The sequence below is a fragment of the Chanodichthys erythropterus genome, chromosome 10 (assembly GCF_024489055.1).
Source record: "Chanodichthys erythropterus isolate Z2021 chromosome 10, ASM2448905v1, whole genome shotgun sequence".
NCBI lineage: Eukaryota > Metazoa > Chordata > Actinopteri > Cypriniformes > Xenocyprididae > Chanodichthys > Chanodichthys erythropterus.
In genome coordinates, this window is record NC_090230.1 from 2127682 (window position 1) to 2153268 (window position 25587).

Here is a 25587-nt window from a genome sequence, read left to right on the forward strand (position 1 = left end):
CGCTGGAACGCGATAGATTTACCAAAGAATTCAGAGTGAAATCGCGAATACAAATAAATAAAGCTAAACTGAGACATTCACATTGTTGAAAATAAATAACCATATTCATAGCATTAGGATCCTTTGAAAGGTAATGTTATTTTTGTACTGTATTGCTCTTCTCTCCTCCTCATCTCACTAACACACCAGTGGGCGGGGTTAAAGTTGCAATGATGACGTAGGCAGTAGGCTTGTTTGAGATGCACCTCACCTCACCTAACATGTAGGCGAGAGTAGGCGGCTGCAATGAGGGGAGGAGTGAAAAAAGTGCAGCCAAGATGAACAGTTCCCAAGGTCTTCTAGTGGTTGAGACACCTACGAGATCAAAGGCGGATATCGCGGGATTCAGACTCTTGCGATGTGTTGCTGATAAACTGAATGTAATTTAAATTCTCTGGGCCTGTTGTCAATAAAAGCTTTTATTGCCTAACAAGGAAGTTTTCAGTTCTGAAACTTACAGGATATTCTTATACAGGGACGTGCACAGGGGGGTTGCTCAGGTTGCCCGGGCAACTGCCCATATGCCCTTCTCGACTCACGTTGCCCTTCCGAGGTGGAAAAAAATAAATAAAAAAAAAAATCGTACAATGGATGCATAATTTCACGTAGGCCTAGATTTTAAAAATAAATAAAAAAATAAAAAAATCGCAAAGCCTCATTCACTTCCATATTTGGGCACCCGTACGAAAGTGAAAGTCAGTAGGGGAAGGGCAAACTCTGTTTACGTGGCTGCAGCGCTGCACGCGACCGGCACCTGAGCTGAGCCTGCATGAGCGGCACTAGAAGGAGATTGTCGCGGTTGTCGGGTGAGACGACTTAACGTTGTCGGAAAGGTGAGTAAGGTTATAATCGTTAACGAAAACGAATGAAAAAACGAAAACTAGGTGGGAAAAAACATCATCGTTAACTGAAATAAAAATAAAACTAGGCATTACAAAAAAACGATAACTAACCAAAACTGTAATGTGTGTTTGGCAAAACTAACTAAAACAAAATAAAATTATAGACTAAATGTCCTTAGTTTTCCTCTTTGTCAATGTTTTTCATAGAGCAAACGTTCAGCTTCATTTAATTTCCCTGCGTCTCTCACTCACGCGTCTCTCTCACATACTCGCGCACGCACAGCCCCTCCCCTCCGTGCACACCGCGCCTCCATGAGAACGAGTGTTGGAAGCAAGTTCGCGAAAGGTTGGTATCTCGTGCCCTTTTTTTAGGTCAGAGCAACTGCCCCTCAAAATTCCTGTGCACGTCCCTGTTCTTGTAGTACAATGACCTCTTATATAAAGCTCAAGGAAAAGTTGATTTCTCAATTCATGATCACTTTAAACAACAGTGATGTAGGCAATTGTTCTCTTTTAAAATGTTTGATTTTAAAATTCTGATATCATGTTTTCGTGTGCATAAATTATGTGTGAATATTCCCAAAGTCTCTGACAGTTTGATCTCTCTTTAAGGCCATGATTGTTGTCATATTTAGCCTATAAAAATACATAAAAACCTGTCTGTATTAAAGTAAATAAAACAATTGAATAAAATAAGTACTTTGGGTGTCTTGTGCATCATATTTATTTTCATATAAAAGCTACAAAACTTAAATTGAAACACAGCAAATGAGTGTGAATCCTGCGATATCTGCCTTTGATCTCATAGGCGTCTGATTCACTACGAGAAGAATAACTGTCCGTCTTGGCTGCACTCTTTTCACACCTCGCTTCACTGCAGCCGCCTACTCTTGTCTATATTTCAGGCGAGGCGAGGCGCATTTCAACGAGCCTGAACACTCTGAGCACGTTTCCATCCGTGACTTGTGGTCTATGAGTTGAACCGAACGCGTGTTCGTGACGTCATCACGTTAGGCTGTTCCCCGGATGAAACAGAGTTGTTATGACAACGACGGTAAAGCATTAAAACGAAACTACGGTTGCACACACACTAAACGTTTGTACATCTTGTTGCTGGAAGTATTTCATTCATGGATGCCGGAGCGAACACGTATCTCATTAGACCGAATTATAAAGACAAGTAAGGCGAACGGCTCTTTCTTTTTAACGCTTCAAACTAAACATAAAAATTGCAGCTAGCTTAGCTTAAGCTCTAAAATGCATTTACGAAGAAGTATTAACTTGCTGAACTTTATCCAAATACACTTTTCGTTCATTTTTTCCTGTCGTAGGTTCAAGGCAGGGGTGGCAAAGGAGTGTATTAGAGAAATCCTCAGGGAACAGCTGTATGGAGTGCAGTATAATCCAGAGGAGGTTCCCACATTATCAAGATCTTTAGCAGACTCGATTAAAAACAAGCTGAAAGGTAAGAGGCAACGATACTAGTCAGTTTCTTGCTGACAGGGATGTAATACTAACTCTACTTAATTGCAGTAACGTTACTTAAGTAGTATTTACGGCGAAAATGTAATTTTACTCAAGTACAAAAATCTTTTTTTTTTTTTATTGCAAGAAAAGAATCAGCACTGCGTTACATGGCCATAAATAGAAAAAAACAAAAACAAAAACAAAAAACACACCAAACAAACAAACACAAAAAAAAGAAAAAAAAAAAGAAAAATAACAACCAGTAAGCAAAATATGGTCATAGTTCTAAAGAAACCTGGGGCACGTTCAAGCTCACAACGGTGCGCAACGTTTTGCTAAGTTTTCCGGGTGGAACTACATGTTTCCTGGAAACGGTGTGCAACTGGTTTAAGATACGTTTTCTCCATAGACTGTAAAAAAAATATATGGACGTAGCGTCCGTAGAGTTCTGAACAGCAGTTTTGAAGCGAAAATGAGGCCGCGGCCATCTTAGCTGCGCGTCACCGCACGTCACTCCCGGATAACTGAAAATGGGCAAAGAGGCGGGGAGGTGGTTTGAGCTGATGTGATTGGTTGCTGAAACCACGCCCGCCTAGCTCGACGTGACCATGTTAGCAGGCAAAGGAGCTATCTATCTATCTTAGATAAAATATTAATGAATATAAATTTTATCATCAGAACGTTCTAAAGGTTTACTGTCAATCTACGGTGTTTTTTTTAGATATAGATCCTCCAACACCAGTAGTGTTGTGTGTGCAAATAACAACATGTAAAATCAAATGGGACTTCAGATCGCGAGATGAATCCAATCTGTGGCACTTGGGCACTTGAGTGTCCATTGCAAAACAAAAAAACATTTCACATTTCTGAATGATCTGCTCTCTGTCATCGTTCTTCAAGAAAGGATGCAATCTGAACAGCCATGTTGTAAAACTGTGTACGATCGTATCTAACAAACAAATGAGCCTGTGTCCAAAGTATATTTTTTTCAAAATAGTGCAGCAGTTTTAGTTATAATATCCAAGCAGTGCTGACAAATTTTGATATCCTCCCACCATTGTCATTGTAGTAAATCTCACAACCAAAACTTTCAGCCAATGCCATGATCCAACAACGTGTGTTCTGTTTCTTCCGCATGCATGCACATCTACACAGACACATGTCAGTCTCGAATATTATGCAGCAAGCCATATTTTATAATTGTATAAAATAATCGAGAAAAAAAAACGGCTGAGATGTCAAATTCAGCGGCAGCTGAGGTAAAGTGACAGCTCACAGACAACAGCGCAATCTGTCACTCAAGTGACCACGCCCTTAATTATGCAGAACTTTAAGGCTTAATATAATTTAAATGGATAAGTTATAAAAAAAAATCACCCCCCTCAGAGTTGTCACGAAGGGCAAAAATAGCAGTATAGATCAAAACCACAATTTGAACCAACTTGTAAACATGTTTTTTTCTGCTATAAACTTGGCCAATTTAACATGGGACTCTATGAGATTCTGCTCTCTTTTGGAGCCTGTCCCTAGCGGCCAGTCGATGAATCGCAGTTTAAGTTACTTCCGTATTGGCTTCACGAGAGAAAGGGGGAGGTTGCCGCTTGGTTTTCTCTTGTTTGGTGGGTGTGTCAGAAATGTCAGCCCAATCAGCGGCAAGATGTGTAACCACACCGTATTAAAGAAACAGCTGGCACAATGGGTATTAATGTAACATAAAAATACTATACTTAAATATTTTACTATTGTATTGTGAAGTGACACTTTAACCCTCTGGAGTCTGAGGCTGATTTGGGGCTTGGAGAAGTTTTGACATGCCCTGACATTTGTGCTTTTTTCAGTTGTTCATAAACATATAAATGACAAAAGTGTCATTACACTGTATTCAGCACAAACTAGGCTACAATAATATGTGAGGTACATGTATGTACATGTTTGTATTTTTGAAGGAATAATGTTTATGCGTGGTTATTGAAAAAACAAAAACTTAAGTCACTGAAATTAGGCCAAAAAAAGTATATTAAATCTGTGTTTACAAGACTTCTGAGTATTGGAGGTTGTAGACTAGAGTTTGCTTCAGAATTATGTAAAAATTATGCTGCCTACTCATTCATATAAAACAATATATTGATTTAGTTTTTGTAAGACACTTTTTGTCAAGAAACAGTATGCATGGAGGTGTGAATGATCATGAAAAATGGGCCATTTACACCTGAGAAGACAAAAGAATCACATAATAATGACCTGAAATGACTTGCATATTAATGAGGCCTTTCAGTCAGGTAGGCTGTGAAAAAAACCCTCTGTAATAATGTCTCAGCTAGGGCTGAAACGATTCATTGAGTTACTCGATTAACTCGATTACAAAAATTCCTCGAGGCAAAAACTCTGCCTCAAAGCCTCGTTAAATTCCTATGACGCGCACTATACGCGCAGGGATCTGATTCACACGGACCGTTGTAGCGCGTGACATTTTGAATTTAGTTGGCGCGATGGCGGAGAGTAAAGATAGATATGATGTTTAGTTTTGATGTTTTTAAGTAGTAAACGTATTCACGTTCAATTGTAAGAGAGTATAGCCTAAAAAAACCAACCCCTTCACACACACACGCATGCACTCTCGTCTCTCTCACGCGCCAGACCAATCGCGGCAATGCATCACATATGCTTAAACTTTTTATGTAGCCACGCAACAATAATTTCAGCATGCATTCACTGTATACACAGGGACGTGATGTTGTGATGCGATTTTTCGAACGGATGCTTCACCTAAAATGCACCGCAATGCAAGTGATGCAAGCCAAATGCACCGTTCTATTGAAAATGATTGTATGTAGGCTATTTCTGCCATACCAAACTGCAATGAAGCAACTGGTCTGACTGGGGCGTCACTCTTCCTCATACACGGCATGTGTTTTTGTTCTCAGGTGGGTAATTTGCAGAAGGTGCAATCCTTTTTTTGTAATGTTGTATTAAGACGACAAAACTAAGGCCAAATGGCCTTTACTATTTAAGTTTGTATTCATAGTTTTACATGTTATACATGTTTTACAGTAAGTTGACTTAACTGTATTGTTATATAATTGTTGGCACTGGCACTTATAAACACTAAATGGGTAAAAAAAATTGCAATAAAAAGGCTTAGTTTTGGAGCCAAATGTTGGAGTTGGAACCAATACCTCTGTTTTTTTTTAGAAATAAAAGCCAAATGCTTGATCATTTTACAGCCACATCATTTTCACTATGCATTATTTGTTTTGGTTGTTTAAAAAAAATTATCAGATTAATTGATCGATTAAGTGCTAGATTAATCGATTACAAAAAGAATCGATAGCTGCAGCCCTAGTCTCAGCTCATCATAAACAGCAATACTGTGAAATATTATTACAATTTAAAATAATGGTATTCTATTATATTCTTTAAAATATAATGTATTTCTGTGATGCAAAGTGTCTGAACAATTTTGTTACCTCTATGGCATTTCATATAGGCTTTTAGCTTAAAAGCATGCACATTTGGAGAAATATTGATGGATTCTTATATATTTATGTCAATTTTCTATACTGAGAAGTAATATTTATTGTCATCACTATGAGCGCTGGGTACTGTGTTTTCAATTCATACTTGCAGCCGGAGGGCGCTCTCTGTACACCTTTAGTCCACAAATTATTCTAGAGAAGAAGAGGGCATTTCAGGAATGGTGTTTTTAATTCATACTTGCAGCCGCAGGGCGCTCTCTGTACACCTTTAGGCCACAAATTCATATAAAGAAGAAAAGGAACTAGGAACTAACGGCATGTCTTCTAGAGATCGCTAACCATTGCTTTAACATCCAAACAAACACTTTTCAAGACAATAAATACATGATTGAGACGATGAATGCATGTATTGCCTCTGAATTTGCATCTGAATAGTGCTGGCTCCGTGAGCGTGGCCGCATTAGCGGATAATGAGCTGAATCACAGACTTCTGACATGGCTTTATTTTCATACAGATTACATAAACACAGAATGTTTGTTTCCGATTTGACTTGCACGATTTAAAACCTGACATTTCAACGTTTCTTTAGACATAAGTGTATTTTTTTTTGTCATTAGTATTCACTAAGTTACAGTTCATTTTCTGAGGACTATCAGATTGGACTTCGTTCAGAGGGAGAGGAGAGATCACGCATCATGTTTTCTTTATTTTAAAAAAAGCACAACATTATGTTTTTACTCTGAGTGTACACAAATAAAAGAAGATATTCTATAGTTTCAATTGATATATTACTTATGTCTCTATGACAAGAAATGACAGAGTATTTTAAGTCTGTTTTGCTGCAATGTGAAAAAAAAAACCTTGTAAATATTACAATATCATAGCACAACAACAGTGATCAGCAATAATGATAAGCCTAAGTACTCACAATAAAAATAATATATATCAACACAGTCTATGAGGTAAGAACATAGACTGTAAAAAAAATATGGACGTAGTGTCCGTGACGTAACCCATAGAGTCCTGAACAGCAGTTTTGACGCGAAAATGAGGCCGCTGCCATCTTAGCTGCGCTTCACCGCACGTCACTCCCGGATAACTGAAAATGGGCAAAGACGCGGGATGTAGTTGGAGCCCATGCGACTGGTTGCTGAAACCACATCCGCCTAGCATATCTATCTTAGATACTATCTAAAATATTAATAAAGATAACAATATCATTAGAAAGTACTAAATGTTTACTGTCAATCTACAGTGTTTTTTTAAGATAACATTATAGATGCTCTAACACCAGTAAGTTAGGTTAATTAATTTGTGTGGGGTGTGCAAATAACACAAAAAAATCAACTGGGACTTCATACCTTTAATGAAATAGAGATCGCGAGATGAATCCAATCCGTTGCCCTTGGGTAAAATGTCCATTTAAAAAAAAACAAAAAAAACAACAACTTTTAGTTAATGAAACCGTGAAAAGGTACAATTTGTGATATTTTTTTCCGCTAGAGGTCGCTAGAAGCCTATTCAAAACAAAGGCGTAGTTTGATGATGCCAAGTTTTAGAGCGGAAATGTGGTCTCCATCTCAACGGACGGTGCAAAAGAATAGAGATTGGAGTCTGGAAGAACTCATGTTCGTGGATGCGATTATTAACGTTACTGTAGTATGAAGCAGAGCAGGACTGAGCGTTGCGGGAGCTGAACGAGGAGCTGGAGCGATTGATCAACACAGGCCTCACAATTTTCTCATGATTTACAAGTAGTTGAAAACATTAGAGATATTGTTAGTAATCAGCTGGACAAAATATATAACACTAGCCTAGTGGTTTTTGGATATTTTACTGCAAAAATTTTACATAGTGTACCTAAAATCCATGAGATCTTTATATATTATTCATCGTTTGCATTATATCTTCGGAATGATTTGCTCTCCATCATCGTTCTTCAAGAAAGGATGCAATCCGAGCATAGTTTATAATGTAAAACTCTATACGTACATATGCCAATGCCACAACGATCCAACAATGTGTGTTCCGCATGCGAGCACATGTACACAGACTGACATCTGTCTCGAGTATGCAGCAAGCCATATATTGTATAAAATATTCCAGATACGGCTGAGCCAAAATCAGTGGCTGAAATTAGCTGCTGAGGTAACATGACGGCTCACAGACAGCAGCGCCAATCCACCTGTCACTCAAGTGACCACGCCCTTAATTATGCAGAACTTTAAGGCTTAATATAATTTAAACGGATGAGTTATAAAAAAATTCACCCCCCTCAGATTTGTCATGAAGGGCAAAATTAGCAGTATAGACCAAAACACAATTTGAACCAGAGTGTAAACATGTTTTTTTCTGCTGTAAACTTGGCTGTTTTAACATGATGGTCAATGAGATTCTGCTCCCTTTTGCAGCCTGTCCCTAGCGGCCAGTCGATGAATCGCAGTTTAAGTTACTTCCGTATTGGCTTCACGAGAAACTGGGGGAGGTTGCCGCTTGGGTAAGAACAGGCCCGGCACCACGAGGGGGCAAAAGGGGACATTGCACCCTCAGATCATATTTGTGCCCCCTCAGTTTAGATTTTTCCTCCATTCACTCCCAATTTTATCCTTTAACGTGTGCGATCACACCGGTGTGATTAAACTTTCAGTGCGGCTAAATTCAAACCTGCTTTCGCACTGCTGGCACTGAGCCAGAGATGGACGCGCTCTGTGCTTTTCATATTTTACAACTATTCAGTGTTTTCAACCACATAATGTTTATTTGAAGTTTCAGACATTTAAATAGACATTTAAATTACTAGCCTAGGCTATATCCTGTATAAAAAAGACATGGGTAGTTTGTTAAATGCAAACACCAAACATAATGCTGAAATAATCCTTTCGATTATAATTTATTTTTTCTATTCATATCAGATAGCCTACATTGCGTATGGAACAATAAAGTTGACTCTTTTCTCTCAGTTCACTTACGTTTATGTATTTTGGGAAAAACTGATGAATTTACGTGATGTAAATCCGACTGATCATCTGTTTTATCAACATAATCATAATAAACAAAACTCCACATATTTGACAATCGGAATAAGCTATATCAATAATTCATGATATAGTTTGTGAATATTTTAAATAAAAAGGAAAAACGAAATAAATGCGATAGCCTATACCTGTCATAGTGTGGCTGCATGACGCGTTGGCAACGGGACATCCTAAAACGCTTAATGTGAAAAAAGCTTAACTTGGCTTGTAGCAGTGATATTAACAGACCAAACTCACTAAACATCGTACTAATAAATACTATGTAGACCTACAAAAAAATCAGATGAGTCCTGAATGATATCAATACGTTCAATAACACGTAAGCCTTTTCTTCCCATAGAAAACGCTTAGAAAGTGGCTTAATGTAGCCTATTAAGAAAGACAGTGATATTAACAGACAAAACTCACTAAACATCATACTAATAAAGTAGCCTAGCCTACAGAAAAGCAGTTACTGTACACATTGCGTTCAAATTCATGAGCGTTTTCCTCATAGAAGACTATTATAAAGAAAACGTTTAACCTCACTTAATGTAGCATAAGTGATATTAAAAGATCAAATTCGGCACAAACCAATTTTTCTGTATATTATGCTTTAATATAGTCTTTACTAAGTTTGGTCTTTTAATGACATTGTCTTTTTTATGAGAGGAAACACTTTAAATGTGTTGCGTTCATATTCTGGGCTCATCTGGCTTTCTGTCCATAGTAGCTATGTTGTTTACGTTTGGTTCGTTAATAACACACTGCGGGGGAATTTAATATAATGCTCTAAAATAATGGTCACCTTAATATAGTATAATAGTATATAGTGAAAGCAGCCCTGTTGTTCTTGTTGTTATCAATACGTTTAAGAGATTTAACAAGGGAAATCTCAGCAATGTAGACATCAAATTTAGGCAAAGTCTTGAGAAATTTGTTTTTGTGAAAAGAAAAGAAATTAACAACAAGATCAATAGCATAGTCACTCCTAGAAAAATAAAGGAATATATCCTTCAAAGAAAAGTTAAGGTACAAAAACCTTACATATTTGGCGGAATGGCATTTATTGCGTTGTCTTTAAAAACGTGTTGACGTCATATTATTTTTTCACGAATAAAAATGAAACTGTATGTACCCAGGGGAACGTTCAAGCTCAAACGTTTTGCTGTGGTTTCCGGGTGCAAACGATGTGCAACAATGTGCAATGGGTTGTTTGAGATATGTTTTCTCTTGTTTGGTGGGTGTGTCGAAAATGTCAGCCCAATCAGCATCAACATGTATATAAACCACACGGTATTAAAGAGACAGCTCACACAATGGGTCCATGTAAAGTCGTTTACAAATGTGTTCTCTTTTATTCTGGACGACAAGGGCAGTGACATCGAGTGTTTTTTTGCTGTATTAAACACGTATTTATACCAACTTCATCAGGCTCCGAAAATTCTTCAAAAAGAACACAAATAATGGCTTTCTCAGCTGCCCGCTCAATTTTACAGTCACTGCCCTTGCTGTCCAGAATAAAAGAGAACATCCCAATCAAGTGAATGGATTTCCCACCAAACAAGAGAAAATCTCAGACCCCTTGCACACTGTTTCCAGGAAACACGTCGTTCAACCTGAAAACCGTAGCAAAGCGTTGTGCACCAGTTTGAGCTTGAAGGTGCCCCCAGTTAACAAAAATATGGTCTAAGAACGTTTAGCTAACATTCCCATTAAGTTAATTAAAAAAAAAGATTTCTGCATACTGAACGTTCAGAACGTTTTTTCTTGGTTAAGCGAATGTTAAGGGAACATTCAATTTGATATTTTTTAAAACATTCTGGGAACATTACTTTTGAATGTTCTCTAAACATTCTGAAATAAATAGTAACTTTTTTTTAAAGAACATATTATATAAATTTTATTTCACATTTTTTCAGAGTTTTTTTTTTAAAGAGATACTATTGAGTAAGCTCAATAACAGAAACATTAAAAACACTACAACAAATAAAATGGTGTGTCAGTGTTCTGTGTATGTTTCCCCTAGCTGTGTCACATGTTCTTTTGTTCAGTTTTCCCGCCACTTGTTAGTTCCCTTGGTTTCCCTGATTTGAGTTCATTAGTCCCGGGTGTCTCTTGTTAATTAGCCTTGTTTGCCCCTTTGTCTGACCTGTATATATTCCCTGTGTTCTCCCTCAGTCTTGGTCTGTTGACGTCAATGTAGAACATCATTATTTCACATCTCTGTTGTGTCCTGTATATTGATCTCCTGTGTCATAGCTCAGGAGCTCCATCGTCTATGTGTGTTACCCACAACCATGCACTGTGACACCTACAAATAGCCTTGTTTTCATTCTGAAAAATGAAATATGCCATCTACCCTGATTAAGGTTCATATAGTTTGTGCATTTAAGTAACTTTAATGAACTAAATATCCAGTGCCTCAGAATTTCATCAGCCAAATTCCAAAGCTTTTTACATTTAAACACTGAAATATAATTGAATGTGAAAGCCTTTTTTTGTTTGTTTGTTTGTTTGTTTCTTAATTAACTTTTGCTAAAGTATGTTTTTGGCTAGAAACTTTGAATTTGTTTCATACTTTGAGTATAGTGTATATTATAAGCGTAGAGTGACAGCAGGCCATTATGTAGACCTCTGATATACAGTATGTGCTCTTTTCAGATGTGGGCTTTGACAGATACAAGCTCATTGTGCAGGTGGTTGTTGGAGAGCAGCGTGGGGAAGGAGTCAAGTAAGTGTTATAATTCTTAGGAAAATGAATGAATTGTGAGAACAGTATGGCCTCAAGCAAACCTGAGCACATACTGTGTTCTTTGTACAGTATAGACCCACGACCACAGAGATTATCAGTGCAAGACATGCCCTCAGATGTTTAGCTGAGACCTTTGGGTTGTGAGTCACTTACATGAGGTTTCTGCTGAGTGTACTGATCATTCTTTGACACCCACTTCGAGTAAGATATAATCTGACTCACTGTGGTCTCATGTTATGAAACCAATGTCACAGGGCATCTGAAACCCAGTGTTATGTATTTGCAGATCTAACTTCAATAAGGTGTTATTCCAGATGTTTACATACTGTACTTTAAAGATCATCCATCCCCATCGAAGGGGGCAGTTTAAAAAACTGTGTTGTCAGTTACATATTCAAAAATAATTATTATTATAGTATATCTATAGTATATAGAATTATAGTGTTTTTTATGATATAGTTTGAGTGTTTGTAGCATAAATAAAATGTTTTTCACTAAATATGTTTTCGTAGGATGGCTGCACGCTGCTTCTGGGATGCAGATACAGACAGCTATGTTCAAGATATATACATGAACGTAAGTGAGGAATTACTTTAACAGACTTTACATTAAAATGATTTTGAAATGTGATTTTTAATGTGAAATTTTCTTTTTCTAAAAGGACAGCTTGTTCTGTGTGGCTGCTGCATTTGGTGTATATTATTACTGAAGACAAACAGAAGATGTGCTGAGGACCAAATATTTTGTAGGGGAGTATTTTTGTGATATTTATTTAAACCATCACATTCAGTTTTAATATCAGTCACATTCATGTTTGTTGGTCTGTATACCTCTCTGTATGATATTTTTTTCTGATATTACTTTCTGAGTGCTGAAAACTTTCACATTATTATTATTATATTATTATCATTTAAAAAAAACATCACGGCAATAGCTTTGACATGTCTGGATTGAAGGCACATAAATCCATTTCTGAATGCCGCCTTAATGAAAATAACTACATTAAATTGGTTAAATGTGAAAATGGCCCCCTACTGATTGTTTATGGGAGTTACAAGAGTCAGATTATCCACTTTTATCCTGGAAATGGTGAATTACATTGAAAATATTTCACTTTCTCAGTAGCTAGAGAGCACTTTGTTAAAAGGATTCCTAAATGACCCCTGACCCTGCAAGGATTACTGTTTTATTTTGTTATGTGTGTCAGTAAAGTTTTTCAGGCAAGCATCTTGTCCTTATCATACTCTAAAAAAAAAAGGATTTCATTGCTCAATTTCAGCCTCATGCTGATGAGATGAGAGGCCTAATCGTGTGATGAGAGACTGTTGTCCTTTTCCCTGCCCATTGCTCATTGGTCTTTTGTTTTGCCGCTGTGTGTGAGTTGAATATCAGACAGTGTGATTAATGGACTGACAGTGATGGACTAGCAGAGAAAGCCCCCAAGTGTGAAAATAACAACCACAGCTGCAAACAGATCATACTCTCACAAACAAACTACAAACACTACGAGGGGACATTAGATTGCACATATATTTAAGAGGTCGGGGCTGTAAAATTTTAGTCTTAAATGTGTCAAAATTCTAAGAATGATGTAATTTTACTCTTATTCCTAGATTTAAGAATACGTATGATTTATAAAGGTTCCTAAGTGTTAAGACTAGGTCTTAGCTCCTAAATTATTTAGGAGAGCTGGGCCCGTATGTATAAAACTTCTCAGAAATGCTCTTAAGAATAGTCGTAAGTTTTGAAGTGTCAAAAAATTCTTAGTAAAGAGTAGGAGACTTTTATAAAGAAGCTAAAAGCAACTTTTAGTAAAGTGTAAGACGGATTCAAGTGTTGTGAACCAAGGACTACAATGATGTCAACTCAAAATGGCCGCTCTTAACCTCTGAATCAGCCAATAGCGACCCTGGAAGGGTGAGTCACAGCAGCACAATACCAGTCATTTAATGTTATTATAAAAAACAATAATAACAATAATAAAAAAAAACACAAACGTATTAATGTGTTAATATTTAAATTGATTTAAAAGCAATAGCTTTGCATTGCGCAAAATTATCACAAATTAGTATTGATGGTGTGGAATCTTTTTCTATTGATATATGTCTCCCCATTTACAGTTAGAGCAATGATGTGTCATGAGTTCATCAACAGCTCCAACAACTCCAGGGAATCCCACAGTCAACATAAAAGTGGCTTTCTTTTGCCACATGGTTTGTGGTCAGTTGGAAAGTCAATGAACTGCCATAGAGTATAGCGGCCAATTGTGATGTCCAGCCATATGAAAATTGACATCTTCAACCTTAATTCAACTTAATAAAACTTTTAAAAATGTGTTAAAAGATGTAAGCACTTCGACTAGCTGTGCTTGGAGTCAATTGTTTCATGTGTGATAATGAGATGAAATTTCAAATTATGTTTGGCCAGGCTGTCATACAAAGAAATTATGAACACATGCAAAAACAAGAGAGAACCAATTCAATATTAAAAACGGATTTTGTATTTTGTATTTTGTTTGTATTTACTCTTGTGTGTTCACCTTTTGTGCTTCCTTGTCGTTCATCATCTGTGCTTTATTTTTCGTGAAGCATTTTGTTTCGCATAAGCTGTGATAAACAGACATCCACTCTCATTACGTGTGTAACAATGGCCAGGACTCTCAGAGTTTTGCAGGTAAACTACTGCACACTGACACCCGCTAGAAAATGAGGTGTTTAACATCATTGGTAGTGCATTCGCCTCACACGCCAGCAGCGATCGGGCTGAGGTTCAAGACCGACTCAGAGCAGGGTGGTGACTCAGAGGTTAGGATTGGAGTGTGAGTTTTGGTGGCGGCGCTATGAAGAGAGGGGTGTGTTTGTTTGGGTTGATTTCAATCACAGCACCTTTAAATGTATTAAAATGCAGTAAACATTAATTATTGTTCAAGTAATATTCATTACATTTATCTAAAGTTATTACATTTCTTATTAGGTAAGTTACAAAAAGAATTGACAATCAAGTTTATATCATTTTATCAACTCCATGTCATCATATAACTCCAATACAGCATGTCTTCATTGGAAATAGTGTATCTCCTCTTCTTTGCTGCCATCTTGTTACTCTCAACTAGGTTAAGACACCTCTGCAGCTCTCTTAAATAATTTAAGAGCTAAGACCTAGTCTTGACACTTAGGAACCTTTATGAATCACACTTATTTACTCCAATAAAGATTTGAAGTAGAGTCATATGATGACATGGAGTTGATAAAACAATATAAACTTGATTGACAATTATTTTTGTAACTGACCTAATAAGTAATGTAATAACTTTAAATACATGTAATAAATTTAAACAATATATAATACGTTTAATATATTTTAATAAATGTAATGACTCTGAATAAACTTTATATAACTTTACATGTAATAACTTCTCCCACTCTACAAATAAATGCTCTAATTGTAGAAATGAAAATAGTAATTACATTTTGGGCGGCCATTTTGAGTTGACATCATTGTAGTCCTTAGTTCACAACAGGCACTTAAAGAATCAGTCTTAGACTTTACTAAAAGTTGCTTTTAGCTTCTTCATAAAAGTCTCCTATTGCTTTTTACTAAGAATTTTTTGACACTTAAGTCAAAATTTAAGTCTATTCTTAAGAGCATTTCTGAGAAGTTTTATACATACAGGCCCAGAATGTTGCAGAAAGTAGTAGGTCATCCAGGAAATTTTCGCCTTCTGTTTTATGAATACTGTGTATTTGGACACACTACTCTGCTCACATACTGTATAGTACACATACTTAGTCTATCATATAATATAATAATTAGGCATATTCAAATGCAGTGAATGACTTGAGTATGACACCTTTGAGGAAACATGCATAGTTACACTGTAAAAAATTTACTGTGAAATTTACAGTAACTTACTGGCAACAATTAGCCAGTAAGTTACTGTGAATACGTTTTACAGTAAGGGTACTGTACTTCCATTTACAGTATTTTATGTATACACTGTGAATTCAAAAACAATTAAATACTGTGATTTTAGTTGTATTTACAGTAACTTACTGGCTAATTGTTGCCAGTAAGTTACTGTGAATACGTTTTACAGTAAGGGTACTGTACTTCCATTTACAGTATTTTATGTATACACTGTGAATTCAAAAACAATTAAATACTATGATTTTAGTTGTATTTACAGTAACTTACTGGCTAATTGTTGCCAGTAAGTTACTGTGAATACGTTTTACAGTAAGGGTACTGTACTTCCATTTACAGTATTTTATGTATACACTGTGAAATCAAAAACAATTAAATACTGTGATTTTACTTGTATTTACAGTAACTTACTGGCTAATTGTTGCCAGTAAGTTACTGTGAATACATTTTACAGTAAGGGTACTGTACTTCCATTTACAGTATTTTGTGTATTCACTGTAAAATAAAAAACAATTAAACACTGTGATTTTAGTTGTATTTACAGTATTGATTGTTTTACTGTAGAAGAAAAAAATACTGTGATTTCGATTGCATTTACATACAAAAAACAGTTAAGCACTGTTTTTTTTATGTATTGTATGCAATACAGTACTATAAACAGTAGATAACAGGTAATCACTGTAAATTCAGTTTCTCGCTGTACAATTTAAATACTGTATCACTGTGATTTAATATTAGCCATCATTAAAAGAATCACCCATATTCTAAAACATAGCAATCAACTGCAGACAATAAGATAATTGTTAACAGTTATTTATTTAAAAACATTTGATGAACAGGAATGACAAAACAGGTACAACATAAAGGGATAATGGACATTGGACAACATGCCATTATACCATCCAAAGTTAACGAACATTCTGTGTTCCATGCACAGAATCTATGCAGAACTGAACACTTAATTCTCTGCTATAAAATATTATAAATTCTAATTGTATGATAGAAAATGGCTAGAAACAAACTGCATCCATGAAATCATCAGCATTGTTACTTTGTAAAATAAGCCAATACATTAACATTACCATGCAACCAAGTGTTATTAAGTTATGAGTACAGAGAATTGAACATGAATTTATAAATCAAACACATTCATATAAATCAAACAATACAATCAATAAATGTAACCAATGATTAATGTTTTATTCTTTTTATTGAAAAAGTGTTTCATCATTAGAGAGATGGGTATAGTTAAATAATGATTTTATCAATTATATTTATACTCTTATGATTACTACTCTCCAAAATTTAGCACAAAAATGATATGTGAAAAAGATTCAGCAGATATTTTATTACTTTATTTGCAAAAAAATGTTTTAAACCATTTCCTAAGTGTCCTGTATGAGTAATATATACTGAGGTAATGTGCTTTAATACTGCTTTACTAGAACTTTTACAGTCCTTGAGCTTCCCAAAAGATAAAAAAAATCTAGAAGATGACACTCATAAAGAGTAAAAGATATGTATAAAGAGCAATATAGAGATTTTTAGCATTTCTTTAAATAATACTTTGGCCCACCCAAAAATACAAAGATTTTAAAAAATTACAGTTTTTGTTCAAGAAAATAAACATGTGGAATTTCTCAGGAAGAATTTGAGATCTCTCATTACCGTGTCCTCAGCTGTGTAGAACACTCTTTCCAACAGTGTTGAGGAGGAAGATGATGGAGAGCTGTGAGAGAAGAGGAAGTGCGTCTTTCTCAGGCTCTTCTGAGGCAAGGATCACTTTGGATTTTTGCAAACTGGAAGCTAAAAACAATGTTATTGTAGTAGTTGTTGTAGTCAGGTTTATTATTTGTTAGAAAGGAATGAGGAAAGTGTGTCTAACTTACATGTTCCTCCTCCTCTTCATCTCGGTCACCACTGCCATCATCATCCTCCTCCTCTGGCAGCTGAAAGAGAAGATTACATTGATAGAAGCTGCATTTTTACTTTTGAAAGCAGTCTCTTCCACTTACCAAGGCTGCATTTGTTGAAAAATATAGTAAAATAATAATATTTTAAAGTAGTTTTACTTTAATATTCTAAACAATTTTACTATTAGCTATTTCCTTACAGATTTTAAACACTGACTGAATGCAACTGGCTCTGACTAGGTGAGTTTGGGCAAGATCCGTTAAATTACCGAATTACATTTATAATCGTGTCACTGTCAGACTTACTCATTTTTCACCTTTCCCTTAAATCTAGGGTCTATCATAGCAGCATCCTCAAAAAATACATCTTCATGTACACGAAAGCACAAAAAAAATAATTTAAATATTACCTAAATGTTTTTTGTATTCTTCAAAGTATTTTGAAATCATTAAAATATTATCATGTATATATTGTAAGTTATAACATTGTTTTTATCATGACATGAGTTCATGTCGTTCCAAACCTGTTAAGACTTTCATTCATCTTCAAGACACAAAAAAGATAATTTAATGAAATCTGAGAGCTTTGTTCCTTTTATTGACAGTCTACACAACTGCCACTTTGATGTTTAAAATAAAATAATTTCATACAGATCGTAAATCTAATCTAATAGAGAGGTTTAGTCCAAATTTTCTGAATAAACTTGATCACCTTATATAATAAACAAATTCAACACACTAGTGCATTTACAAACAAGTTGAGCTTCCATTTTCCATTGTTTGCTAATTAATGTTTATATGTGAAAAAAGTCTAAACTCAAACTGTATATTGCATTAAGCGAACAAGTCTCTTCAAAAAATTTGGAATAAACTTCTCCATTCATATGGATCACTTTTACAATCACTTTATGAACTTTTTGAAGTGTCAAAGTGTTAGTTGCATGGTCTGTAAATTGAGGGATGGAAAGCTCTCAGATTTCATTAAAATATCTTCACTTATGTTTCGAAGATGAACAACAGTCTTGGCAGGCGTACACTGTGAAAGTTCTAACACAGTTTGTGAGCCTTTGCATACAAGTTAGTTAACCCAATAATCATATCAAAGCAGTTGGTACATTGCACGACTGCACTACACAGATTTTTTAAAAACAAGACTTAACATTTATCTATTATGGGTCCTAATTAGGAGACAATGAATACATTAAGCTTTGTGCCATGCTGTTTATATTTAAGCAGTAAAAATGCTAATTTCAACGGCCAAAACAAGGAGCTTGTGAATAAGATGATGAGTGGAAGGAGATTTTGGATTGTATTTGATAGTATCGAACAGATTTAAAAAAAAAAGTTTTAAACATGCTCTTTCAATCCAAATGAAATGTCAATTGGACCCGGCCAATTCATTCCAATTAACATGTGACTTCTTGTTCCATCTGTGCTACTAGTCTGATTATTAGAACCCATGTAAACACAGCTAATGTTGCTGCTATAGTTTTAGATTAAAAAAAAAAAAATATATATATAGGGTTGCCAAGCAGCCTATGTGATGTGATTGTGTATCATTTGTAAAGGATAAGTAAAGGATGACAGAATTTTCATTTTTGGGTGAACTTTAAGTCACATGCAACAATGTCATTCAGAATAAATTTGCCAAATCAAATTTTTTAAAATTTCATTCTGAATGTAAGGGGTGGTTTAAACCTTTTCTAATCTGTTCGATAGGACATGTAAACACTTGATTAAAACAGAAATTTGAAAGTGTAAAGCATGTGGAATGATGTAGAAATGATGCAATGACGTACGAAATCAACCATTGCTGTTGAATGAATGGAGTGTAATAAATGACTGTTTTCATAAAATTTTTAAATGCTTGTTTTTAGTTTTGAGCATTTTTACTGCTTGATAAATATAAGCTGCACGGCACATACTGTAGCTTCATGTTCTCTGCGTCTCCTAATCAGGACCTGGAATGATAAAGATAAAGTCTGCTTTTTGAAACATAAAAGAAGCAATGACAGGATGATGGTTAACATGCACCAACAGCAGGAAAGTCTGTAATTTTGGACAGACAGTGCATTTTAAGATATCAAATCTGATCTCTAAATAAATGTACACATCAACTATGTTCAGATTCATCAATCAGTGATTTCATTTTGACTGAAATAAAAAGTGTAAATGTATCAAATAGTAAAATTGCTGACCCCTTGAATTCAGAATTATTAACATCTTGTCTCTGTGAGTAATTGAATTGTGAAATTCAACCCTGTGAATTACCTGTTTGTCCTTCTGAGCCCTTTAACGAGAAGGCTGCTTTTATGGCTGGATGCTGATTGACACACCTTTTGACCATGTTCTCACATCCAGGACAACAAAATGATCAAGCAGACCTGAAAGACATGACCCATGATTGAAATCAATTTAAATACATTTAGTCTTACCTGTGATATTGGAAAAAATGAGGCATAGTTTTTCACCCAGTATACGCTGCTTCTCCTGGAACATCGTCCTCATGATGGATGATCTCTAGATCCTGGACCCGTGCAGTCCACCTGGAGATTATCTGAATGATATGTGGTTGTATATAAAGGGTAATTAAAGACTGAACGTTACATACATATCAATAGCAGTCAGAAACTAATTTAATACCCACCCCTGCTTTTAATCATCAATTATTGTCATGGCATCATGGCTGTCTCTCCTCAGCTGCTGAAAATAAAAAGTAACATTATGTTAGATAGGAATGAATAGACTAATCACACATAACGTTAAACCAGTAAGTGGCGACAAACGAGAATATTTCGTTATGAACAACTCTAAATCATTGACTTACCAGGATTATTGAAAGTCATTACAAATAATTTTAGTAAACGAATCGTTAAGTAATTAACCGTGTCTGATTAACGTTAACCGTTTTATACACAATGGTTCACGTGAGCTTCAGGAGACCAGGCAGGGTCTAAAATTAACAAACACTCTACTACAGTTGCCATTTAACGAATATAAGTGATTATTCTGCTGTTTATAGCATTAAACAGTTAACATTACATTTAAAATAACTAAAAGAAAAATGTAAAACTGTCTCAGATTTGAACGTTACCGCCTCACGGGAGACAACGCTCGTGCGCACATAACCAAACGGAATTTATTTATTAAATACATTTAGAAAACCAAAAACACTGCACTAACATTACTCGTCACAAGTGATATTTAGTGTCATATGGGCAAAAACGATGAATAAAAGAAGATTTGCAGGGCTTACCTTTTACTCTGTGTCCGTCTGCTGGAGGTCGACCGTTGATGCGCATGCGCAGTACTCAGATTCTCCTAAAGTCCGTTTGACCTGCTTGTTTAAAAGTTCGAATTTGTCTCGCGCATGCCCCATCCAATAAATACCCGTAATTCACAAACACAACATATATATAATATATAAACAAGTCTTTTGGCACTCTAGCAGTTCATAAACAAAACGGCATATCTTGCGGAAGAACACTGTAGCCGGAGCTACTTCTCTCTGTTATCTCTATGACGAGTCACGCAGGTATTTGTGCTACTCCGCAGCGGTTTCTACACGGTCTAAAATAGTCCAAATATACACACTTATTCTAGGTGTACCATAATAATTCATGGTAAGACAAAAACACGGTTTGGAAAATAGATTCATGTTGTACATTCCCATTGTACATTTTTTTGTACATTTTGAACACAAAAAGTTACACGTCTGGAATGTTATCAGGAGACCAATGGATCGCGTCGCTACAACATTCTCCGTGGGATTAACCAGCGACGTCTTTTGAGGACGTGCCCACGACGTTTCTGGAACGTTAGCCAAGATTCTAAAAAATGGAACATTACCACGACGTCCTCATAACGTTGTCATAAAGTAATGTCACACTGACCAAATGACGACTAACACTGACGACGTCGTCACAATGTACTGTGTTTGCTGGGTTGCAACTTATAACCAATGGTCATGCTTCAGTTCAAATCTGAGGATGATATCTAAAAAAATTATGCATTTATGAAGCCTATATTGTTAGACCATGTCAGGGGAGACTTTGGAGATTAAGATAAGGCTTATCAAATATTTTATTGCCCTGTTAACACCTACACCCAAATACCCATTTACGGTCACAAAACAAACAAACAAAACATATTCTTGGAATCTTATGTGAATTCTTTAAAAATATATATATTGTATGGAATAGAAAGCTCCTGCAGCAGGTCCATCAGAGTACAAGTTACATGACACATTTTAATTTATTAATATTACACTTTTACTTAAAGCTCACCATCGAGTATTTACATCATATTCCGGTAATGAATTCTGAACAACAATAATCTGGAGCCGTCCATGTGAAAGGGGTACAAAGAAAGATATGATAAAAAAAAGGAAAATTACAGTAGTTTACTTTACTATTTACAGTACTATAGTGGCTAAATTGTGATTTTTTTACAGTAATGCTTTGACTACTGTGATTTCAACTGTAATTCTTGGACTACTGTGATTTTTACAGTCTTACTGTAAACTTTACAATATTCTACTGTAAAAATCTTATACAGTAATGTTACTGTGAAATTGACAGTAAATAACTGTAGATTTCACAGCCATTTTTTACAGTGTACCCATTTATTAGTGTGTGGAAAACAAAAAGCCATTTCCTATCCACCTTATTCCTATGCTCCATGACGCTTTGCACAAATTATGGGTGTAGCTTCCGTTATGCTGCAAACAATCAGTGAAAGGCTCGCTCTATGAATGCAATAATACGTAAAAAAAAAAAAAAAAAAAAGGTACATTCTACTCACCCTTCAACCATCGAACTATAATGTAACCTTATGATTTGAAATGATTTGTTTCAGTCTTTTTGAATGGAAGTTCCCCAAACCAGAATATGCCACCCATAATTCAAAAAGTCAGGAATAAGGTGGATAGATTTGACTTATTTTATAGAGGAAAGATGCTGAGATGTTGTTGTGTCATGTCCTATCATGGTCACTGGGATTTGCTTGCCCCACAATAAATCATGCCCCCATAAATAACGAGTCGCCAACTATTTATCTATGATTGGAAACAAATAAAAAATTGCCTCAGAGGCTTTGATCAGTCTATCGGTCAGACCCCATGTGCCTCATTATGATTAAAGAGACTCTGAACTATGAATAAACCCTCTGAAGCACAGTTATTATTCAGGTAGGAGTATAGGCTATTGCTTTGTGGCTTTTAGCATCTCCCCAATAAAATTCCTAGGAATAAAATGACCTATGTAATTGGCTTCGCAGACTTCATTTACTTTCCCTGGAGTGACCTGTGTCATTATCCATCTCCCATTGATCCTGACTTCACCAAGGCTTTTCGTAAAGATGGTAGCTGGAAGCATTTATGTTATTATACCATGGATGTTACTGTATATCAGCAAATAGTTTGAAAACACTCTGTTGTGGTTTGACCAATACTTTTTATTTTCATAGCTTGTCACAAGAAGAGAGCTGTATACAATTCATTTTAGTTTCTTTTAGTTAGAGATATAACACAACATTGGACATAAAATATAAAACATTTTATAAAATATGTTCTGATATATTGTCTATGAAGATTCATTTGCACAATATTGTGTACTGATGAATAATCAACAATAAAACCAGGAATTTGATTTAAGAATGTAAATAGGGCCACTTTTGATAGCTTTAACTCACAAAAATGAGTAAAATAGTGGCAAATGTTCAATTATCAATTCCACAGTGAATGTCAAAAGCTGAATGTTACATTTCATCAAGGTCCCTAGCCTTGAATCTCTTTATTTAGTAGATAAATGTATTCAGAATTTCACAATTGGCCTAGTAAATATCAAATGAATTAGCTTTCTGTCTTATTCCTCTTTCTGAATAGAAAATGTAAATTGTTCTCAGTTTCTGATGTCAAATAAAATGTTATATTTTAGGTCATGGATCTAAACAAACATGCTAAATAAATTAGTTATGTGGCTTGCACAATAGAGCCAAAAACAAAAACAAAGGTAGCCTAATAATATTGTGTGAAATCACAAACAATGTGCCACTTTAAACCTTTTCACTAACACTATCAGCAAGCTCAACTAACTTTGTAACTTTTTTTTTTTTTTTTTTTTGATCAGGTATTTTTCTTATCTGAATTTCACCAACAGTTAGATCCGCTCCTCGAACCCGATTGGTCGAGCGGCGTTCCGAGTGTTGATATAACAGTCCAACAGGTACTGCTGGAATCAATCCACGTCTGTGTTTGCTCATTCCAGACATTCAATATATAACTTAGCCCTATTCGGACGGTAATTGTTGCTCATGTGGATGTCTGTAAAAATAAATATGCATGGCACCTTAGTGATAAAACTCGTTCGTTTAGATGACGATTTATTCACAGTGGAGGAGTGAGTTTAGCGATCCTACAAACCTGGGAACGCGCTGCTCACGTGGTCGCATGATTGTCTACTGTAAATAAAATATAATGGGTTATGCATGGAATAATACAAATAAATTAATATTTAATTTAATATTAGGAAAATAATATCCTAATATTTAAATCTCCTGTTATACGAAGATAGACATGCTATAGTTGAAATGGTTTTCTGTCTTGCATTCTATCTCAAAATGATGGATGACATTTTAAAAATATGGAAATTAGCGGAAATAACTTAATGCAGCCTCATATTTACATGAGGTAAACATAAAGCTGTTTGGTTTATATTTTTAATGTATATAATTGTATAAAATACATTTTAAACTTGTAATCCTGTAGTGGCCCATTTCAAATGTTTAGCCCATGTGATTTTTCCTCTTTCTCCTTTCGCTGAGCTGGAGCAATGATGAAATATTGTTCTTGTAAATACTTCCCAGCATTTCAGTAATAAAAGTGCATCTTTAAAATGCATTCAAATTACAGTGAAGCTACTTGTATGGTGTTCTGCAGTGGTCAAAAAGGATTTCAACAGTTTTTTTTTTCTTTTGTAAACTCAGAGATGTGGATTTGGACGTCAATTCAGTTTCCACACAACCTTGGCATTTGTCAAAAAACAGTAGGTAATTCGACCGGGGGTTTTTATGTGGATGGTGGGAGAAAAACACTGACATTCTGGATTCGGACAGCAATAAAATCACTGACCTGCCCCTGTGAAAAGGGCCTTTACATTTGCCAAAAACAAGCAAGCAAGCCCAAGCACTGTGGCTCTTTTTTGTACAAACTACTTGCACCTTAGAGTGTGCAGACGAAATGTAATAAACACTGTCATGTTTGTGTTCAGCAGGGATGCAATTATACCAAATCGTTCTTTGGCTCAGGCATTTCAGAATGACCAAACCAACATTTAAGATGCTGTGCAATGCAGTTGGTCCGTTGGTTATTCCAGTTGTCCAGCGATCTGCTGAGGCAAAGTCACATGACATTTTTTTGATTTATTTGGTGAGTGTGTTTCCATAGTAGTTTATGTGCATGCCTTCTTATCGGATAAAAAAAATATATATATATCTGTCCCAATTGAGTGCATACGTTTTTTTATGCGCATCTTGGTTTATGCACATCTTGTTGTTTCCATCTGCTGTTTTTTATGCAACATCCCAAAATTCACATGAAAATAGGTTACTGTGTTGCTGAGTTGTGCAGCGATTCTACTGCTGCTTTGTTTGGTACTGTTTGTGTTGTTGGAAAAGACAAGCTAGCCGACAATATTGTGTCTAGAATGCATTTGCTTAATATTAACTTCTATTATTGAACCATTTAAAAAAACAATATCACAGTTAACCTACCATCATGCATTTTCTCAAATACCCACACAGCTATGATTACTGTACATTACTGTTATTTGGAAATAATCTATAGCACTGGTGCTCATGTGATAGCCTATTCCTTAAATCTATTTTCCTATAATCATAAATCAATCCTTTATTACATTTTTATATAGCATTTTGTAATGCAGGCTTTATGTAAATGGCTAAGAACCTAGGCTAATGTTCATAAACATGACACCATTGAGAGCATTGTAAGCCGAGAATGGTGTCTTGAAATAAATTTTAGCTCGTTAGATATTGGCAGCCAGTGAAGACAACTGAAAAGTGGTATAATGAGACAATTTCCAGAGGGTAAAAACAAAAAGCCAATTTGCATAATTTGGTATCTACTTAATTGAAAATGT

At 35.5% G+C, this 25587-nt stretch overlaps 1 protein-coding gene across 2 annotated transcripts; it reads left to right on the forward strand.

Annotated features, from left to right (window-relative positions):
- The first annotated feature begins 1923 nt into the window (after positions 1-1923).
- On the forward strand, positions 1924-14435 carry dynlt2b (dynein light chain Tctex-type 2B). 2 transcript variants are annotated; one of them, XM_067398496.1, is made up of 5 exons: positions 1924-2061; positions 2213-2346; positions 11504-11573; positions 12107-12170; positions 12256-14435. In XM_067398496.1, the coding sequence occupies exons 1-5, from the start codon at positions 2012-2014 to the stop codon at positions 12301-12303; spliced, it is 366 nt and encodes a 121-aa protein (XP_067254597.1). In that variant the 5' UTR covers positions 1924-2011; the 3' UTR covers positions 12304-14435. The 2 variants fall into 2 exon arrangements, with proteins under 2 accessions (XP_067254597.1, XP_067254596.1); XM_067398495.1 differs by having other exon boundaries at positions 12261-14435.
- The last annotated feature ends 11152 nt before the right edge of the window (positions 14436-25587 follow it).

What these genes read in the sequence shown, in the direction of transcription:
- dynlt2b (XM_067398495.1), top strand. Translation starts at nt 2,012, where the DNA reads ATGGATGCCGGAGCGAACACGTATCTCATTAGACCGAATTATAAAGAC. An exon ending in GATTAAAAACAAGCTGAAAG is followed by an intron (nt 2,347 to 11,503) that starts GTAAGAGGCAAC and finishes TGCTCTTTTCAG; the next exon opens with ATGTGGGCTTTGACAGATAC. An exon ending in TTCAAGATATATACATGAAC is followed by an intron (nt 12,171 to 12,260) that starts GTAAGTGAGGAA and finishes CTAAAAGGACAG; the next exon opens with CTTGTTCTGTGTGGCTGCTG.